This window comes from Rana temporaria, chromosome 3 (assembly GCF_905171775.1).
Source record: "Rana temporaria chromosome 3, aRanTem1.1, whole genome shotgun sequence".
In the NCBI taxonomy this organism is placed as follows: Eukaryota; Metazoa; Chordata; class Amphibia; order Anura; family Ranidae; genus Rana; species Rana temporaria.
The window spans coordinates 142,799,405-142,820,876 of NC_053491.1; the positions used below are offsets into that span (position 1 = coordinate 142,799,405).

General features: G+C 44.5%; 1 protein-coding gene across 1 annotated transcript in view; it reads left to right on the forward strand.

Moving 5' to 3' along the window:
* Positions 1–1,059: 1,059 nt before the first annotated feature.
* The window catches only part of DLD (dihydrolipoamide dehydrogenase), a 35,227-nt gene continuing 14,814 nt past the window's right edge, over positions 1,060–21,472 (forward strand). Inside the window, exons 1-5 of the mRNA XM_040343549.1 lie at positions 1,060–1,182; positions 5,859–5,937; positions 8,341–8,420; positions 16,163–16,231; positions 20,821–20,890. Coding sequence (XP_040199483.1) covers positions 1,144–1,182; positions 5,859–5,937; positions 8,341–8,420; positions 16,163–16,231; positions 20,821–20,890 — 337 coding nt within the window. The 5' untranslated portion in view covers positions 1,060–1,143. The remainder of the gene's footprint in view (positions 1,183–5,858; positions 5,938–8,340; positions 8,421–16,162; positions 16,232–20,820; positions 20,891–21,472) is intronic.

Here is a 21,472-nt window from a genome sequence, read left to right on the forward strand (position 1 = left end):
AGGTAGGTGGGTGATCTAAGTCCTGGCTCTCATGGGGTGATCCGGGTAGGTGGGAGGTCTAGGTCCTGGCTCTCATGGGGTTATCCAGGTAGGTGGGAGGTCTAGGTCCTGGCTCTCATGAGGTGATCCAGGTAGGTGGGAGGTCTAGGTCCTGGTTCTCATGGGGTGATCCAGGTAGGTGGGAGGTCTAGGTCCTGGTTCTCATGGGGTGATCTGGGTAGGTGGGAGGTCTAGGTCCTGGCTCTCATGGGGTGATCCAGGTAGGTGGGAGGTCTAAGTCCTGGCTCTCATGGGGTGATCCGGGTAGGTGGGGGGTCTAGGTCTTGGCTCCTATGGGGTGATCCAGGTAGGTGGGTGATCTAAGTCCTGGTTCTCATGGGGTGATCCGGGTAGGTGGGAGGTCTAGGTCCTGGCTCTCATGGGGTGATCCAGGTAGGTGGGAGGTCTAAGTCCTGGCTATCATGGGGTGATCCGGGTAGGGGGGGGTCTAGGTCCTGGCTCTTATGGGATGATCCGGGTAGGTGGGAGGTCTAGGTCCTGGCTCGCATGGGGTGATCCAGGTAGGTGGGAGGTCTAGGTCCTGGCTCTCATGAGGTGATCCAGGTAGGTGGGAGGTCTAGGTCCTGGCTCTCATGGGGTGATCCAGGTAGGTGGGAGGTCTAGGTCCTGTCTCTCATGGGGTGATCCAGGTAGGTGGGTGATCTAAGTCCTGGCTCTCATGGGGTGATCCAGGTAGGTGGGAGGTCTAGGTCCTGGCTCTCATGCTTCTACATTGGCTTCAGTGCTTTCAAAGTCATTAACCTGAAAGAAGAAGAGCAGGGACGAGGACTTCTGACGCCTCTCCAGTACCTGTGTGTCATTCCAAAGTACTAAGGACAGGCATAGCCAGGCAGTTAGCATTTTCATAACGGGACCAGCTGACACACAACGTCACACGTCGACACAGGAATCCCACTCTCCGTAAACCCCGCCCACACTATGCGACGGAGCGACTCCTCTAACACACGTGACTAGAGACGGAAAGACACTACAAGTCCCGACATCCTCTTTGAGCTGACACACCCCCTTGCGCTTGCGCAGCCAGTGAAGTCCTTGATCCAGGGGAGTCCAGGTTGGGAGGAGAGTGTCAACTACGGGAGGAAAATGCAGAGCTGGAGCCGCGTGTGCTGTACTTTGGGCAAGGTAACCCGGCACACCGGGAGAGGAGGAGGAGGGGCGGACAGAGCCTCTATTACTATGTGATAGGAAACACTTCTCCTGCTATGACAGCCTGAGACACCCAGCCTGGGCCTAGAACACCGAGCAGTGCCAGGACCTGAGGACCTCTCACATGACACTGACCTTCATCATACCTGTGGAGGGAACACTGACAGGACACACTGGGGGGTTTACTACAACTGGAGGGGGCAACATCTGGTGCAGCTGTGCATGGTAGCCAATCAGCTGCTAACTTTAGATTGTTCAATTAAGCTTTGACAATAAAAGCTGGAAGCTGATTGGTTTCTGTGCAAAGCTGCACCAGGTTTTGCACTCTACTTAACACTCACCCCCCCCCCCCTCCCCAATCTGTCACATGTGCTCCCCATCACATCATATTCCTAGCAGGTGATAATTCCTCCAGTGACTCCACTATGTCAAAAGATCATCCTCTAAAGCCTGCATTCTCAATTGGGGGGTCACCCACATTTTGTTGGGGGTTCATCAAGCAACTTCTACCTCTCATTAATCACTGACACCTGTCATCTTTATAATTATCTGTAGGGGGCAGTCTTCACCCTGACCAGCAATGTGAGGGGGACTTTTCTACTGACCACCATTGGGGAGGGGGGTCTTCTCCACTGACCACCAATGTAAGGGGTCTTCTACACAGATCACATATGTAAGGAAGCTCTTCTCCACTGACCACCAATGTAAGGGGATATTCTACACAGATCACATATGTAAGGACGCTCTTCTCTTCTGACCACCAATGTAAGGGGGTATTCTACACAGATCACATATGTAAGGACGCTCTTCTCCACTGACCACCAATGTAAGGGGGTATTCTACACAAATCACATATGTAAGGACGCTCTTCTACGCTGACCACCAATGTATGAGGGTATTCTACACAGATCACATATGTAAGGACGCTCTTCTCTGCTGACCAACAGTGTAAGGGGGTATTCTACACAGATCACATATGTAAGGACGCTCTTCTCTTCTGACCACCAATGTAAGGGGGTATTCTACACAGATCACATATGTAAGGACGCTCTTCTCCACTGACCACCAATGTATGAGGGTATTCTACACAGATCACATATGTAAGGACGCTCTTCTCCACTGACCACCAATGTATGAGGGTATTATACACAGATCACATATGTAAGGACACTCTTCTCCGCTGACCACCAATGTATGGGGGTATTCTACACAGATCACATATGTAAGGATGCTCTTTTCCACTGACCACCAATGTTTCACACACGCTTCAGCTTGTATAAGAGCAGTGTGAACAGCAAGCCTTGACAAATAATTTGCAGAACTTTCAGAAAGCTTTGTTGAAGCTTTTAAAATACCACTCAAGTGCAGTTTGTAAATGTTCAACAAAGATCCTAATGGGAACGTTGATTGCCACTTTAGGCAAGCTTTAATCAAGCTTCAAGTAGTGCTGAAGTCTGCTAGTAGCTTGTTTAAAGTGGCAATCGGCACACCCATTAGGAGCTGTATTCAACATTTACACACTGGACTTGAACGGTATTTTAAAAGCTTCATCAAAGTTTGCTGAAAGTTCTGCAAATTATTTGTCAAAGCTTGCTGCTCTTATACAAGATGGAGCCCATGTGAAACCGGCATAGGACCCTTTTTACACAGGCATTCAGTCTAGATCCATGTGTCAGTTTTTCAGATGGACCCAGACACAATGTATGTCTATGGCTTTTTCACACAGACACCTTCCATTGCTGATCGTAGCAGAGTAGGGCAGATGTCAGGTCCGTGTTTATGCAGAGCGGACACAGACAGACCCTGCTCTGCTGTATGGGCTGCTGGGTGTAAATAGAATCCACTGTCTGTTTACACCCTCCTGCCTCCAGGCCCATCAAACAGAAGAGGATGAAGTCCTCCTCCACTTATAGTGCTCCTGATCAGACCTGGAGGTAGGTACGTGTAAACGGACTACATCTATAGGAATACATGGACCTTCCAATCAGGTCCACCTGTCTCGGATTGAAGCGCCCATGTAAAAGGGTCTTATGGGTGGGTGGATGTAAGCAGATGATCATCCGTTTACATCCAACTACAGCCATGTCTATTCAGGTCCCTTTTTTTGTTCTTCTTTTTAAAACAGAACATTGTGTTTATGTCCATTTGTAGGCAAGAAACATTTTTGTTTTATGCTTTTGTCACCTCTGGTTGGTCTCTGCAACCAACAAAAACAGATGTAAATCGATCTGAACTTCTTTGAAAAAACGTGACTGAACAGATGACGTCTGTGTGAAGGGAGTCGTAGGGTCACTTCTACACCAATAACCAATGTAATGGGGGGGGGGGGGGGGTTTCCTCCACGGACCACCAAAGTAAAGAGGGTCCTCTCTACTGACTACAGATGTAAGGGGAACTTTTCCAAGGGCCACTTATAGACCGATCACCAATGTAAGGTTTCTTTTCTTCACGGTCCACCAAAGTAGAAGGGCCCCTCGCTACTGACCACACATTTAAGGGGCATTTCTCCAAGAACCACCAGTGTAAGGGCCTCTTCTGCTCTGATCACCAATGTAAGGGGTTCTTCTGCTCAGATCTCCAATGTAAGGGGTTCTTCTCCCTAGTCCACCAATGTAAGAGGGCCGTTCTTCACTGATCACACATGTGAGGAGGCCATTCTACACATATCACCACTTGTACATTGTTCACTACTGGCATAGATCGAAACATAGAAAAGTGATGACAGAAAAAAGACAGAGTAGTTCATCGAGTCTGCCAATTTTTTTTATTTATTTTTTATTCAACTTTGGGTATAGATCTTTTTGAAGCCATTTACTGTTGACTGTCTCACTACCTCTACTGGTAGTTTTATTTCATGCATCAACTACCCTTTCAGTAAAATACTGCCTAAGAATAGTTTTGAACTTCCGTCCAGTTAGTTTGAGGTTATGTCCCGTGTTCTTAATTTTAGTTCAATAAACTGCTCCCCTGAACCTTATTCACCCCCTTTATGTATTTACTTCAACATTGATCACCATTGTAGGTGAGTCTTTCTCCATTAACCACCACTATAAAAGTGGTCTTCTCCACAGATCATTAAAGGAGTTGTAAAGGAATTATTTTTTTTGCCTAAAATGAATGTCTGCAAGGTAGCCAGACAGAATAGTGTAATGATTCTGTTAAAAAACAAGTAAATACCTATTAAATTCCTTCATCTATATCACCTCCGGCATTCTAGTTTCTGTTCTCTCATTCACTTCCTGGTTTGCATCGCTCGTTCATGTAAGAACTACATTTCCCAGTATGCATTGCGGCACACCCAGTAATTCACACCTCCTTGAAGTCTCTAACACGTAGAGAGCATCCTGCCACACAGATGTAGTTCCCAGGAGGGGGCGAGCACGTCACTGACCACCGCAGTAAAGCCTCCCATCACGGTGGTGAGTAATAATCAGACAAGCAGGAAGTGAACAGAACAGAGAAGAAATAGAGCAACTTCTGAGCAAAAACGAACAATGAGGAAGTGAAGAGAGGAATGTCTGCAGGTAAAGGATGCTTATTATGAGAACATTTTTTTTCCTTTACAACCCCTTTAATGTAAGGGAGCCTTTCTCTACTGACCACTAATGTAGGGGGATTCTACAGTGTTCTCTGTCTAGATTATGCTGAATGTCCGCCACCCAGGAAATCCGATGAGCTCTATCTGATTTGCTGCAGCTTGTCATGCACACTATGAGAAGCTCACAGCGTACAGTGAAATCGGAGTACTCAATTTCAGTGTAAGAGTTGGTCCTGTACAACTGTAAGGAATTCAACTTTCGACTCTTCCATGGCTAGTTCTGGAAAGAAAGGTGAGCTAGAATTCCTCCACAGCCATGTGAAAAACTGAGATCAAGTTATAGGGAGAGTTTGATTGAAGCCATTACAGTTGAAGGTGATACAATGTCATTCAGTGTAGAATAGCAATGACGTTCTTACACATTGCCTGCAGTGTGGGATGCATCCTTGCGGTGGCTAAATCACGTAATTTGAAGGGAAGCCACTCTAAGCCTGAACATGTAATGGGAAAATATTGCTGCTGTTCCATAATACAGTAAAAATCTTAGTTTGCGAGCATAATTCATTCCAGAAGCATGCTTGTAATCCAAAGCACTTGTATATCAAAGCAAATTTCCCCATAAGAAATCCACAACCATTTATTCATAGGTCCTTCAGTTTATAGTCCATATAAAAAGATTATAGCAATGTGACCAGGTTGTGTAACCATAATATGTCCATCCACAAATGGAAGCCTCCACGAGGGGATTGGAAGCAAAATCCAGCAGGAGCTCCAGAGTTTAAAAGAGAAGAGAGGAGCCTCTAAGTGTAGCAATATGTTGGTAAATGTTGTACCTTCATTAAATGTAACTATTGCTACACTTAGTGATGCCTCTCTTCTCTTTTATACTTCGTTGTGACATGACTCTACTCTTATATCAAGACATCACTTGTATATCAAGGCAAAATGTATTAAAAAATGTTGCTCGTCTTGCAAAACGCTCTTAAACCAAGGTTTTACTGTATGTACAACATTGGATATGAATAAAATCATTGTTTTAATTGCCTTTCTAATAAAAAATGTGATTTAAATGTAAGGTTGTGTGCAATGAAAGCATTTCATGTTTTATTTTTAGAAGACTCACATCAGTCATCTCACCCCTGGACTGAAAAGAATCTGTGCTGTGCCACTCCGTACCTATGCAGACCAAGCCTGTAAGTTATCTGTTTCTTTCCTTAATAAACGGTTTCATATGTGCAGTTTTAAAGATGCCATACTTGAATCAAGCTCTTTGTGGAAACGGATTAGTGTACGTAAAAACGAGTGCTGTGCTTTTCTTATACTAAATACATCTGGCAATACACTGGGGAAAACATGTCACAGAATCTAGCAAGAATTGGGTTTGTTCACCTCTGAGTCTTGCTGGTTGTGATTCCCTTACGATAGACTGTAACTCGGGGGGGGGGGGGGGGGGGGAACTCATCTTAAGAAGTAACTAGGCCTCACTGCAAGCATACTCAGTAGAGCTGCTCGAATAATCGTTAAAGAATTGAGATCACGATTCTACGATTCTACCCTCAACACAGCATTCCCTCGATTTTTAGTTCTCTGCTCAAAAAAAAACAAAAAAACGGGCAGCCTGTCAAGTTTATCACAACATTCCTCGGGTATGATAAAGAGAAAGAAACATTGTAACATTTCCTTCTTTTAGATCAGGGGTAGTGAATTAAAACTCAAGGAGGTCTGGTAACGAAAAAAAATAAAATTCCGGCCCAGGTCCGAATCACAAGTCTGCGCCATGAAAGATTGTATGTGTCTACTTTCCCCTTTTTTTTTTTTTTTTTTTCTTGCTTGGTTCTTTTCTCTACCGTTTCCCTCAGACACTCTGGTAATACTCTGTAAATGTCCCCAATAGTGTTCCCCCTTACATGTGCCCCTACCAGAGTAATTCATTACAGTGGGTACCCCCATTAATCAGTTGCCACTGTCGGGATACCCCCTTACATCAGCTGTCCCCATCAGAGTGACACTTTACATCAGGTATTCCCGTCAGAGTGCCCTCTTCAGGTTTCTTCGCCAGAAGGCCCCCTTACATCTGGTGTCTTCCATCCATTGTGCCCCCTTACATCATTTGTCCCCATCAGAGTGCCCCTTTACATCAGGTGTCACTATCACATCAGTTAAGGGGCACTCTGCATTTACGTTAAGGGTCATGCTAATGGTCACATTTTGTTGTGCCCATTAGAGTTCCCTTTTAACATAAAATGTGCCCATCAGAGTGAACCTTAACATAAAATAAAGGGCATGCTGATGGGCACATTTTATTTTAGGGGGCACGCTGTTGAACACATTTTGTTGTGCCCATCAGAGTGAACCTTACATTAAATGTGCCCATCAGTATGCCCCTTATTTTATGTTAAGGGGCATTCTGATGGGCACATTTAGATGTGCCCCTTATAAGAAAATGTGCCCATCAGTGTGGTTAAACACCCCCACGTACCTTGAGGCAGGCAGGGATCAGGAGCCAGCAGAGGCAACAAGCTGCAGAGAGAAAGTGCTGCGCCACCACCGGAAGTCTTGCTGAAGGGAGCAGGGCATGCATACACATCATACCTCATAGCCGAATTAAAGCCAAAAGCCACAAGATGGTAAGCAGCAGGGGGTGGGGCGCACACGCTACGGCATTAGTTGCAGGGACGCTCGCGGTCCCAGCAACCAATGACTGCTGAGCGGAGGAGTGGGATGTGGCGTTGTACACTGGCGGTCTGTTTTAGGTCAAAGGAATGAACTTCTGTCTGTAGATTAGGGCAGTTCAACCACTTAAAAACAAAACCTTTTTCTGACACTTGTCGCTTACAAGTTAAAAGCAGTATTTTATGCTAATAAATTTCTTGGAACTCGCAAACATTTTATTGTGTGTGTGTGTGTGTGTGTGTGTGTATATATTTTTTTTTAGCAGAGACCATAGAGGGAAAAAATGGTGGTTGTTACAATATTTTATGTCACACACTGTATTAGCCCAGCGGTCTTTCAAGCAATGTTTAAAAAAAAAAAAAAGAGTAAAGTCACCCTAATTTTTTTGCGTAATGTGAAAGTTGATGTTGCGCCGTGAGAATCGTGATCTTTATTCTAAGCAAAATAAATCGTGGTTCTCATTTTGGTCAGAATTGTGCAGCTCTAATTCTCCGTAGCTGAGGTAACTTCTTCTGGGTAACAGGAATCCCAGTAAGTACCGGCACATATTAAGTTTGTTTGCAGAGTGCCTCTGTAGCCTGAAATCTTGTGGTACTTTATAAGGAAATTGGAGCGCCCTCTTGCATGGTTGCTGTGTAGTCTGCATCTACCACTGCTTGTATATTTCTGCGCTATAGGAAGGCACTGGTGACTGTAAGGTTGGGGCTACACTATGACAATGCATACTTTACTTGCAGTTACTTTTATAGAAAACCTCAGTGTTTTAGGTTCTCTGCAAAGAAGACAAAACACCTAAAGATTTGCTTTAATGGGAATATGATCTATAATAGCTGTAAGCACTTCATTCATTTTTGTTTGTCAACAAGTTTTCTGATGAATTGCATAGAATATAACTAATGTGTATTATTCTTTATTACGTGAAGTGGATGCTGATGTCACTGTCGTAGGCTCTGGTCCTGGAGGTTATGTTGCTGCCATCAAAGCTGCCCAGCTGGGCTTTCAGGTAAAGTTTGGCTCTAATGTGTAAATTGATATTTGCATGCGTTTTTATCATGCCATGACCCACTGGGGGTTATTTACTAAAGGAAAATCCACTACAAGTGCACTGCAACTGCACTTGGAAGTGCATTCGCTGTAGATCCGAGGGGGACATGCAAGGAGAATAAAACGGCATTTAAGCTTGCACGTGATAGGATGATAAAATCAGCAGAGCTTCCCCTCATTTCAGATCTTCCCCTGAGATCTACAGCGACTGCACTTTCAAGCGCACTTGTAGTGCAAAGTGGATTTGCCGTTCGTAAATAACCCCCACTGTGTACATGTTAGTGTTAGTGTAAAATGATGCCTATAATTACTTTATCTTTTTTGGGCCGGTCATGTGACCTCCGGCCAATCTCCTCCTTTGATCTTATGGCTACAGTGGGAAGGCCCGAGATTTGCCTTTGGACGTAAGCCATGGAGGTCACGTAACCGCTGTGCTGGCTGCTAAGTCCCTCCCGCTGTAGCCCTTAGATGGGGCAGGAGAGCGGCCGGAGGTCACATGACCGGCCAGAAGATATCTGAGATAGTGTAAAACAATGCCTGTAACTGCACTAAAATGTACACAGTGTTATAGCATAAGAGAGGGGCTGCCAGTGATCTTCATTTAACTTTACTGCCATCTACTAATAGCGGGAGGGGAGGGGCAGCACACACAGGAGCTGACAGCCAGGGAGGGAGAAGGAGAGGAGAGCAGAGGGATGACGGAGTCACATAAACTGACTATGGAAATTGTGGATCAGCAGCCATGATTACAGTGGTCAGCACACAGAGAGGGACACTGGAACAGGCAGGATCAGCCAGGTTTTTACAGCTTAGAAAGGGCCAGATTAGAGAGCACAAGCACTGTGTTGCTTAATCTGCTATAAGGTAACAGGGTCACTTTTATTTTGGGTTACAACCACTTTAAATATTTGGCCTTCTGTGGTGGTTATAATGTCTCTTTCAATTCAAGCACCAGCAATAGTTCAACTTTTGGTAAATAATCCACAAAAAGCAATATTGGGTAGTAGTTGTATAGGCATTGTGACCGACAGATGGTCTGTCACTTGAAAAGCCAGTCATACATGAATTGAGACAGCTGAACAGGCCGAGGCTGATTGTACCCAAGTTGATTCATTGATCAACTTGGGTACAACCAGCATGTACTTTTTTCTCCAGTCGCCTTTCAGGACAACCTTGGAGAGAGCGCAGCTCCGCCTCTTCATTAGGAAACACATGCTAATCTTTAAAAGCCCTCCTCTTCCACCATGGCTTCAGTTATTGTGTTTCCTCCGCCATGGTGGAAGCGCATGCTTGTGGACCAGGGGTGCTGCGCTCTTTCCAAGGTTGGAGGGGTAAGCCTTACCTTATCTGTTTGGTGTGCAGTGGCCATCCCAGGCTCCCCTAAGGGTGGGGGGAGTCCTCCGGAGTCTCCAGCCTCTCCCTGCTCAGTGGAGTGAAGGCTCTACAGGAAGCGGCGCTGAGTGCCCAGGGGTCCGCTGTTTTTTGGCTCAGGTGGCCGGGCGGCACACTACCGCATTGGCGGTGTTTATTTTTGAAACGCCGCATGACGGTCCCGGGTCCTGGCGGGCGGGTGACGTCATGCACAGCGGCGTAGTTTCCTGTAGAGGCGTGGCGACGCGTGGTCCACGTCGCCTAGTAACGCAGAGGTCAGGGGACAGGCCTAAGAGCGGCGTCTTCCGGTTCCGGCCGTCTTTGATGACGCGCAGGCCCGGGAAAGATTTAAAAATCATTCAGTCCCGGCTGTGTTTCTCTCGGCGATGGAAGAACCTACAGCCATGGCGGAGACAGGCGCCTCAGACGCTGCTCAGGTCCAGGTAGGGGGGTACAGCGGTGCCTCTATCCTTACTATTGGGCTTATATGGTTTTTTGTTATTTGTCCTCCTTAAGGGAGCCTGTACTGCAGGGTCAGAGGTAACTTCTCTCGGTCCCTGACAGTTGCACTGGGTGGTGTTTGGTTAGCTGTGGATCTTTTCTATCACATCTTCCTTTTAAAGTGGTGGCGGTTTTTTCCTTGTTTGTAAAAAACCTATTGTGTCTCCAATGGTAAAATACCCTTTTTTGTGTGTTTTTAGGAGAAACAAAAAACTAAAAAGCCACCAACTCAAAGGAAATGTCCTTCCTGCAAAAACCCTCTTAGAGATTCATGGCAGAAGGCAATGTGTAAATCTTGTATTAAGGATTTAGTGGAAGAAGAAACATCCCAGCAATATAAAGTGTTATTTTCTTCAGTGCAAGAACTTGCAAGTTCTTTGAATTCGGTCAAATCTATGTTGGTTCAGACTCCAGCAGTGCAAGCTGAACCCCAACATTTACCACCCAGCCCAAAAGCTTCCACCTCGAGGTCAGAGGTTGTGGATTCAGGGGATGAAGGGACAAGTACTCTTCGCTCACTCAGGGATTCAGATGAGGAGGAAGAGGAAGGAGAGTACAGAAATTCCAGATATAAAGTCTCTCTAGATGAAGTAGATGATCTTCTTGAAGCAATTTATACTACACTTGATATTCAAGAAGAGGAGGTACAATTATCTCTTCATGACAAAATGTACCAGGGTCTGGATGCCTCCAAACACAAGGTTTTTCCAGTTCACAGAGTAGTATCAGATACTATTAGAAAAGAGTGGAAAGATCCAGAAAGGGGCCCCTTCTTTTCTAAAAGTCTAAGGAAAAGATTTCCCTTTGAAGATAAAGACTCTGAAGCCTGGAATAAAAAGCCAAAAGTTGATGCTGCCTTTTCCCAGGTGTCTCGACGCACGGATCTTGCGTTCGAAGACATGGGGATACTAAAAGATCCCATGGACAAAAGAGCGGACTCCCTGTTAAAGAAAGCTTGGGACTCTACTTCTCTTAGTCTAAAACCTGCAATGGCCTCCACAGTGGTGGCAAGAAACTTGGAGTGTTGGGTGGAAAAGCTGATGAACCATGTTGAAGCTGGTACACCAAGGAAGGATATCTTGGAATCCTTTCCACTGATTCTAAAATCAATCAGGTACATGGCTGATGCGTCAGCTGAATCAATTAAGTTGTCAGCTAGATCCTCTGCCCTGGTGAACTCAGCCAGACGTGCAGTATGGCTGAAAACCTGGACAGGGGACACAGCCTCTAAAGTCAAACTCTGCGGGTTACCCTTCTCAGGGGACTTACTGTTTGGACCGGATCTTGAAAAAATTCTGGATAGAACAGCCGACAAAAAGAAGGCTTTCCCGGCTAAGAAACAACCTGTTAAAAAGAATTTTCGTTCTTTTCCACAAACCTCCAAAAAAGAAGAAAACAAAAAGCGCTGGTTTCCTCAAAGAGGTAGAGGAAGAGGAGGTATCCTCTTTAAGTCACCCCAGGATCAGTCATCAAAAGACAAGTGACAATCTGACTCCTGTGGGGGGAAGACTGTCCGCTTTCTCTTCTCAGTGGAGCCTTCTGACCAAGAGCCCCTTTGTGAAAAACATAGTTACACAAGGATACAGTCTGGAGTTTTCAGAGTGCCCTCCTTGCAGGTTTTATGTAACAACCCTACCAAGGGATCAGGAAAAAGCTTCTGCAATGATGAACCTTCTAAAGGATCTGATCCAACAGGAAGTTATTGTCCAAGTCCCAAAAGATCAGGAGGGAAGAGGGTTTTACTCCCACATATTCTTAGTAAAAAAGCCTTCAGGCAAATATCGCCTAATTTTGAACTTGAAGATCCTGAACAAAACTATAAGGTACAAGCACTTCCGGATGGACACCATTTATTCCATCACAAAGTTGTTAACACCAGAGTGCTTCATGGCCTCTCTGGATCTAAGGGATGCGTATCTACACGTGCCAATAGCGCAGGCCTCACAAAAGTTTCTACGCTTGGCAATAAACTTGGGAACTTCAATATGGCACCTCCAATTCAGAGCTCTGCCGTTCGGCCTCTCATCCTCACCAAGGATCTTTACAAAAGTGATGGCGGAAGCCTTGGAGCCTCTGAAACTGAGAGGGGTCTCAGTTGTTCCTTATCTGGACGACCTCTTATTCTTTGCAGGTTCAAGGGATCAGCTGGTTTCAGATCTCCAGACGTCCCAGGCTCATCTCGAGAGCCTGGGGTGGATATTGAATCTAGAAAAATCAAACCTAGACCCCTCGCAGGAGATGAGGTTCCTCGGTTACACCATCAATTCAGTTCTACAGAAGGTGTTTCTCCCTCAAGAAAAAGTAGAAAAAGTAGTTTCTGCAGTGAGCCAGATTCAAACGAATCTCTCAGTGTCAGAACGTTCTGCCATGGCAGTCCTAGGTCAACTTACGGCCTCGATTCCTGCCATTCAATGGGCAAGGCTTCATTCCAGACCCCTACAGAGGAACATCCTACAGGAGTGGTCTCACCAGGAGTCACTGGAGAAAACCTTCTCTCTATCATCAAAGGTAAAACGGTCCCTCTGGTGGTGGAGAGATCCCTCCAATCTCACAAAAGGTCTCTCATGGGTCCTTCCCTCGGACAAACGTCTGACAACGGACGCAAGTTCGTGGGGATGGGGAGCCCACCTGGACGGTCAGACCGCACAAGGGTCATGGACCAAAGTGGAGGCAAGGAGGTCATCGAATTGGCGAGAACTAAAAGCCATTCTTATGGGTCTCCTGGCTTTTCAACAGATGCTGAAGGGTTGTCATGTCCAAATTTTGTCGGACAACACTACAGCAGTGGCCTATGTGACCAGACAAGGCGGGACCAGGAGCCAGGGATTGATGGAGCTGGCCAATCAGTTACTGACTTGGGCGGAGAAAAATGTGGCCTCTTTGTCAGCAATCCACCTAAAAGGATCCCAAAATCTGCTGGCAGATCTTCTGAGCAGAAGGAAAGTAATAGAAGCAGAATGGAGTCTAAATCAGGAGATTTTCAACATGATCTCCAAGGAATGGGGACATCCTCAAGTAGACCTTTTTGCCAGTCAGCAAAACACGAAAGTTCAAAACTTTTTTTCTCTCCACAGAGAAGACCAAGCGATAGGTATAGATGCTCTAGCCCATCCCTGGGATTACCATCTGTGCTACGCCTTTCCCCCCTTTCCCTTGATTCCATTGGTCTTAAGGAAATTCAGAGAAGAGAAAACAGACTTAATTCTGATTGCTCCCTTTTGGCCAAAGAGGCCTTGGTTCGCAACCATACTGAACCTGGCCGCAAAACCTCCATGGAAGTTGCCTCCCAAGAAGGACCTTCTAACACAGGGATCTGTGTGTCACCCAGAAACAGACAGGTTACATCTAAGCGCTTGGTTTCTGAGGAAGACATTTTGAAAAATAAAGGCTTGTCGGACAAGGTTGTAAAAACTCTTCTGTCCAGTAGGAAGGAGGTAACAAGATCAATTTATCTTAAAGTGTGGAAGAAGTATAACTCATGGTGTTCTTCCAAGACCTTTCAAACTAAGAGTGTAGTCTCAGTGCTAGAATTTCTCCATGAAGGAATGGAAAAAGGACTTGCAGCCAGTACCTTAAAGACACAGGTAGCGGCTCTTTCTGTTTACTTAGAAAAAACTCTGTCCAGAGAACCTTTAATTTCCAGGTTTTTTAGGGCACTGGCTCGAAATAGGCCAGTGATCCTCAAAAGTTTTCCCAGTTGGGACTTATCGGTTGTACTACAAGGTTTGACGGGAGTTCCGTTCGAACCATTGGAGAATATTTCTTTGAAAAACTTAATCCTCAAAACAGTTTTTTTGGTGGCTATTACGTCAGCAAGACGAATCAGTGAGCTCCAAGCTCTGGCCATCACTGAACCCTTCCTAAGAATTTTTCCAGACCGAGTGATCCTTCAGACGGATCCTTCGTTTCTTCCGAAAGTATCTTCAAAATTTCACCGGTCACAGGAAATAGTGTTACCCACTTTTGCTTTAAACCCTTCTAATGCTGGAGAAGAAGCGTTCCATACACTAGACGTGAAGAGGTGTCTTTTACAGTTTCTTTCAGTCACCAGAGATTTCAGAAAGTCAAATGCTCTCTTTGTAGCTTTCTCAGGTCCCCGCAAGGGGGAAAAAGCATCCAAAAGTACTTTAGCCAGATGGCTTAAACTTGCTATTTCAGAAGCCTATAAAGCCAAAGGAGTCGTGCCTCCCTCAGGTATTGTGGCACACTCAACAAGGTCAACTGCAGTCTCCTGGGCCGAAAGAGCCGGCGCTACACCTGAGCAGATCTGCAAGGCCGCCACTTGGAGCAACTACTCAACGTTCCTAAGGCACTACAGGTTGGATCTATTGTCTGCCGCAGACCAAGCCTTTGGCAGAAAGGTTCTGCAAGCAGTAGTCCCACCCTAGGGTAAGTTACTTGTTTATCCTCTCCAAGGTTGTCCTGAAAGGCGACTGGAGAAAGACTTAGTTAGACTTACCGGTGACGGTATTTCTAAGAGCCTTTCAGGACAACCGCAGTTTCCCTCCCTAAAATGTTAAAGTAATAAGTTATAAAATCTATCATGGTGTTGTGGTTTTCTGTGCTGTGTCTTCCAGAGAGTCGGACCACAATAACTGAAGCCATGGTGGAAGAGGAGGGCTTTTAAAGATTAGCATGTGTTTCCTAATGAAGAGGCGGAGCTGCGCTCTCTCCAAGGTTGTCCTGAAAGGCTCTTAGAAATACCGTCACCGGTAAGTCTAACTAAGTCTTTTTTTTTTCCCCTTTGATTACTGCCAGCCGCTATAGTCGTAATCCTTGTGTTCTTCTGGCCAGGAAGGCTCCCTGCCGACAGAACACGCTGCGGTAGGCGTTCCTCCATCAACATTGACTGTGTTGATGGTGGAATCACGCAATTTTCTTTTCTTCCACCCATGAAGTCACCTTTGGGTTACTTAAGGGTCCTTTCACACGTTGACAGTTCCTTCTTAAATAGTGCATGTAAATTAAATCATTTTAGATCAGTATACATCAGTTTTTCACATTTCCCTTTTTTTTAGCTGTTTATGGCTGTAGGTTGACAGAGGTATAATCATCGGCTCATGTCCAACAAAACGGAAAAGCAAAAAAAAATAAAAAATCTGTTTACATACACCGACACATAAACATATACCATACATACACACATACACCATGCATATACATTGTGGTTCAGTCTGGTCCCTCCTGAAAAACTGAGAGACAGATCCAGACTGAATGTACATGTGAAAGGGTCCTAAAGATACAGATAGTGCCTCTTTCAGCAGGGAAATTGTCCCTGATCAGGCATGAGACGGGTTGGTGTTGCCTACAAAAGAGAGAATGCGATAGTCCGTTATTCCTAGAGCAACTTGAAGCCTGGCACATGAGGAGCGCATTTTCAGGCCTGTCTGTCCTACACAAAGAGAACAAAACTTGAGTATTATTTAGGCTCGCTAAAACAGGCCTGACCATATTTGGAACATCTGTTTTAGTGATTTGGCCTTTGCTGCTTTTTCTTGGCGCCAACATTGAGCTTCTCTAGTACTTGGGGGGGAGGCACTTGTTGGCATACAAAAACAATTCTGCCAGTGTTTTCACCCTTCTGTGTAGAGAATAAATGAAGAAAGTTCTGTGCTGTGATGCTGTCACCACTGTGGGGAAGATCATGGCAGCGCCTGGTGCTGCGGTGATTTGCTTGTAGATAAATGGATGTCTTCTTTGTACGTTTTTAGGAATATATCTAGCTCACTTGAGGACAATCTAATTGTTTTTCTGCCATCAATTTCTATAGAAAGATTAACGCAACATTTGTTTCTGAACTTGCTTCTCATTAATATATTTTTATTTTAGACTGTTTGTGTGGAAAAAAATGACACTCTTGGTGGAACCTGTCTAAACGTTGGCTGTATCCCCTCTAAGGTATGTTAAAAATAATAATGAATACACTTCAGCCGAGCATCAGTACATTAATACACATGTAGTATGCACTATGCGTGTTCCTAGAGTTCTTTATTTCACGTCGGTGCTTTCCCTCCGCTTATAACGCAAGCACTTCTGCTGCAGGCTAATTTCCGCTTTCAGGTGGTGTGATGACAACACATTATAAATATACTGACTGGAATATTTAAAATGTTTTTTTTTTTTTTTAAAGGGAATATATTGGTGAACTTTGCTTTGTTCTTTACTTCATTTTTACAATTTTCTTTCATGTTGAACTTAAAATTATCCACTTAAAATTGATATCCCACTTTTTCATAAAGCAATATTACTACTTTAGCAGCACAGTGAGGAGTAAAAGTAGAAATCACCCAAAGCGTCATTCTTAGACCAAGAAAAGGTGCTCTTTTGGGGCATTTTCAAAAGTTAAAGGGGTTGTAAACCTTCCAGTTGTAAACATCCGATACTTACTGGCCCCCCGATTTACTTACCTGAGCCCTCGAAAGCCCCACGTTGAGAACAAGCTGGCTCCTCGGCCCGTGCCTCTCGGCTCTTCATTGGATAGATTGATAGCAGCGCAGCCATTGACTCCCGCTGCTGTCAATCAAATCCAATGACGCGGACGCCAGGGGGGCAGGGCCGAGTCCGGCATTTGTGTCCATGGACGCAAATGCTGGACTCGGGAGCACGCCCGCAAGGTAACCCACTTGGGAAAGCGCTTCCCGGAAGGGGTTTTCTGATGCAGGAAGGAGCAGAGACAGCCGCCGAGGGACCTCAGAAGAAGTGGATCGGGGCCACTGTGAAAAACGAGCTGCACACCGGAGGTAAGTATAACATGTTATTTAAAAAAAAATAGTTTTCGAACCTTTACAATCCACTTTAACCACTTCCTTACTGGGCACATATACCCCTTCCTGACCAGGTGAAATTTCAGCTTGTGGCACTGCGTCACTTTAACTGACAATTGCGCGGTCGTGCGACGTGGCTCCCAAACAAAATTGGCGTCCTTTTTTCCCACAAATAGAGCTTTCTTTTGGTGGTATTTGATCGCCTCTGCGGTTTTTATTTTTTGCGCTATAAACAAAAATAGAGCGACAATTTTGAAAAATAAATAATAATATTTTTTACTTGTTGCTATAATAAATAGCCCAATTTTTTTTTAAAAACATTTTTTTTCTCAGTCTAGGCGATACATATTCTACATTTTTTTTTTTCTCACAAAAATATCGCAAGAAGCGTCTGGTTTGCGCAAAAGTTATTGCGCTTACAAAATAGGGGACAGAATTATTATTATTTTTTTATTATTTTTTTTTTTTACTACTAATGGCGGCGATCAGCATTTTTTTCGTGACTGCGACATTATGGCGGACACATCGGACACTTTTGACACATTTTTGGCGCCATTCACATTTATACAGCGATCAGTGCTATAAATATGCACTAATTACTGTATAAATGTGACTGGCATTGAAGGGGTTAACACTAGGGGGTGAGGAAGGGGTTAAATGTGTACCCTAAATTGTGTTCTAACTGTAGGTGGAAGGGGGGTGACTGGGGGAGGTGACCGATCTATGTCCCTATGTACAAGGGACACAGATCGGTCTCCTCTGTCCCCTGACAGGACATGGATCTCTGTGTTTACACACAGAGCTCCACGTCTTGTCCCTGTAGCCGCCGATCCCCTGGCGGACATCACGGCCGCCAGGCACTTGCATCGGCATCTCAACGATGTGGCGAGCACGCGCGCGGCGCCGTCGGACGCGCCCGCGCCGCTGGATTCGCGCGCAGGCCGTCTTTTTACGGCATGTTAGAGATTCAGGACCACCCCGCGGCCGTATAAAGTCGTACGGCCGTCGGGTAGTGGTTAAACTTGTCTGAACTTCCCATAAAAGATACCTACAGCCTTCTTACAGATGAGCCTAAGGTTTTGTTTTCAGACGTCTTCTATTCTACGACTTTTACTTGGATCATCTGATCGCCTCCCATCCCATGGCTTCCAATACTGTTTCTGTGTGAAGGACACCCAAATCTATATTTCTACCCCCTCGACTCACTCCATCAATCTCCTTGCACTTCAGTAATTTACTATTGGACATATCGGTATGATGGTTGTACCTCCTTTTTCCAACTCAATCGCTCCAAAACTGAGCTTATAATATTTTCTCCCCCACTTGCCCCTTCTCCTGACTTCCATCAAGATCAATGGTACAACTATCCATCAGTCCCTCCCCACATGTGTAGGTACTAGTTGTAATGCCGGAGCCTAAACTCTCCTTTTCGGCCCTATAAGCAAAAACTGTCCAAATCTTGCCACCTAAAACCCCTTAACTTTGCTTATATACGCCCTTATTAATCAATGACACTTTAAACAGGGGTCTTAAACTGGCGGCCTTCCAGCTGTTTGCGAAACTACAAGTCCCATCATGTCTCTGCCTGTGGGAGTCATGCTTGTAACTGTCAGCCTTGCAATACCTCATAGGACTTGTAGTTTCACAACAGCTGGAGGGCTGCCAGTTTGCCTAAAGCTACTAATTCACTCCCTGGTTATCTCCTGCCATGACTGTTGCATCTCCTCGTTGGCCTACCTATACCCAGGCTACCCCCCCCCCCCCCCAGTTCATCATGAATGCTGCTGCCAGACTCATCCACCTTACCAGCCATTCAATTACCACTGCCCCTCTCTGCATGTTCCTCCATTGGCTTTCACTCAAAAAACTAACATATTACAAAGCCATTCAAAATTCTGAGCTGAGCCACATCACCAACTTTATCTCAAAATAGCAACCAAATCATTGTCTTCACATCTCCCAAGACCTCCTGCTAACTAGTTATCTTGTCATCTCATCCCATACTCCATGCCAGGATCTCTCCAGAGCCTCTCTTATCCTCTGAAACTCCTTACCCCAATCTGTCTATGTCCGACTCCCTGAAAACCCATCACTTTTATAGAGGCCTATACTGCTTCAAACTTAAACTGTATGTTTACTTTCTCCAACAGCTCATTACCTTTTGTATCACGTGGCCCCACCTCCCTTTTAGAATTTTAAAGCGGTTGTATACCCGCGATTAATTTATTTTTTTTTCACCTGAAAGACAAAAGCCATAATGAGCTAGTATGCGCCGCTGCAATCAGCGGCTCATTGAGGGAGGAATATCTCCTAAACCGTACAGGTTTAGGAGATATTCTTTATACTATAATAAGGCTTACCTGTAGGTAAAAGTTACAAAACCCCCTATACAACCACTTTAAGCTCTGTGAGCAGGGCCCTCTTGTATTCGTCTGTATTGTACTGTCTTCCAGTTTGTATTGTACAGTCTCTCTCCATTTTGTAAAATGCTGTGCCATTTTTTTTTTTTAATGGAATACCATAAAAGTGAAATGTTAGGCCCTAGTGGGTGAGACGTGCAGTAGGTTAGGCACATAACCTCCACAAATTATGTTATTTGGAAATTTTCCACAAAAGGGATGTAACAGGTTTTAAAATATTTTTCATACTATTATTATTTTTGACCACAGGAGCAAGACAGTGCCTCCCCTGGTGCACACATGTAAGTGTGATGTAGATAACAGGCTTTAAAGGCCAGTTCACACCACAGAAACGCAGTCTGGATGTGTGTGTGTTTTTTTTTTTTTTTTTTTTAAACATTTTTGGTACGTGTGGTGCATTTTTTTTTTTTTTTTTTTTTTTTTTATGAATTTTTTTTACCCTCCCCCAATTTCCTTTTTTTATTTGCTGCAATGAATTTTTGATGTATTCCAGAGCATTTTTGATGCGTTTTGCCACGTTTCAGTACAGTTCTGTACAGAAAAAATGCAGCATGTTCGTTTTTTTCTTTTTTTTTTCTTTTTTTTTTCTTTCCTCCTGCACTAGAATTCACTGGAACTAACTGCACTGATGTTAACTAGGCCATTGGAACACATATCTACTATGCAAACAGAAAAACATACAGGGGCTGTAACTCTCCCTTGAGAGGAAGACATGTTTGTGTTTTAATCCTTGGATGACAACCATGGCTCCTTTCATATATTGTGTGAGCATCATCACCCTAGGATAGAAAGTGTGCTACTGGCAGGATCACCAGGTGCACATCGAGAGAAAACTAATGTAGACGTTACATCTGAGGACTATTAAGCTGCTATTTATTAAATGTTTGTTTTTATGTATTTGAAATGAAAGCGCCCATATGATCATTGTTGCAGCCTCTTTTAAAGTCCCAAATTTCCCCCTTTTTTTTAAACTTTGTACCAGGCATGCAGGTGCAGCACATATGTGATTCATTTAAAGTCCAAAAAAACAGTTCTTATAAATAGACTCTTGTATTTGCTTAAATTGTGAGAAGGAAAATGTGGGATTTCTATCAACTTTATCATTGCAGGAATACCTGTGGTTTCCCCCACTGGAATACAGAGTGGTTCAATATAGACTATGCCTACTTTCTTTTTAATAACATGCTGTAGTGCATAAATTGTACACCTACCTTGCAGCATGTTCCTTTGTTACGTTTTCTATTATACTGTTATATAATTTAAAAAAAATTTGCATCGTTTTAACCAAAACTTCTGCTTACAGGCTTTGCTAAACAACTCCCATCTGTACCATTTAGCTCATGGAAAAGATTTTGCAAGCAGAGGAATCGAAGGTAGATGCTAGTGTCTTTGTTAATTTATTTGAAATTGGTTTATCATGGTTTAGTTTGTGTTGCCTGTGAAAATGGGCTTCTCTATCCCAAACAGATAGTTGGCTTCTTAGATTTAATGATGGCTGGCAGGGGAAATTACTGCACTGACACATCTGAAAGTGCTGGATAGCAGCTACATCTGTAGCTTTGCACAAGACCCCTTTCACACTGAGGCGCTTTGCAGGCGATATAATCCTAAAATAGCGCCTGCAAAACGCCTTGAAAGAGCGGCTCCTTTCACTCCAATGTGAAAGGCTGAGGGCTTTCACACTGGAGCGGTGTTTTGGCAGGACGTTAAAATGTCCTGCAAGCAGCATCTTTGGAGCGGTGTGTATACTGCTCCTCCTCCGCTCTTGCCCATTGAAATGAATGTTGTGGTTTTAACCCTTTTCCCTGCTAGCGGCCGGATACCTCCACAAAAATGACTGTAAAGCACCGCTAAAAATAGCGGCGATTTTACCGCCGCCCATGCCCCAGTTTGAAAGGGGCCTTTGGGTGGAACAATGGAATTGCTGAACACCTAACCTTACATTAGGCTTCTGG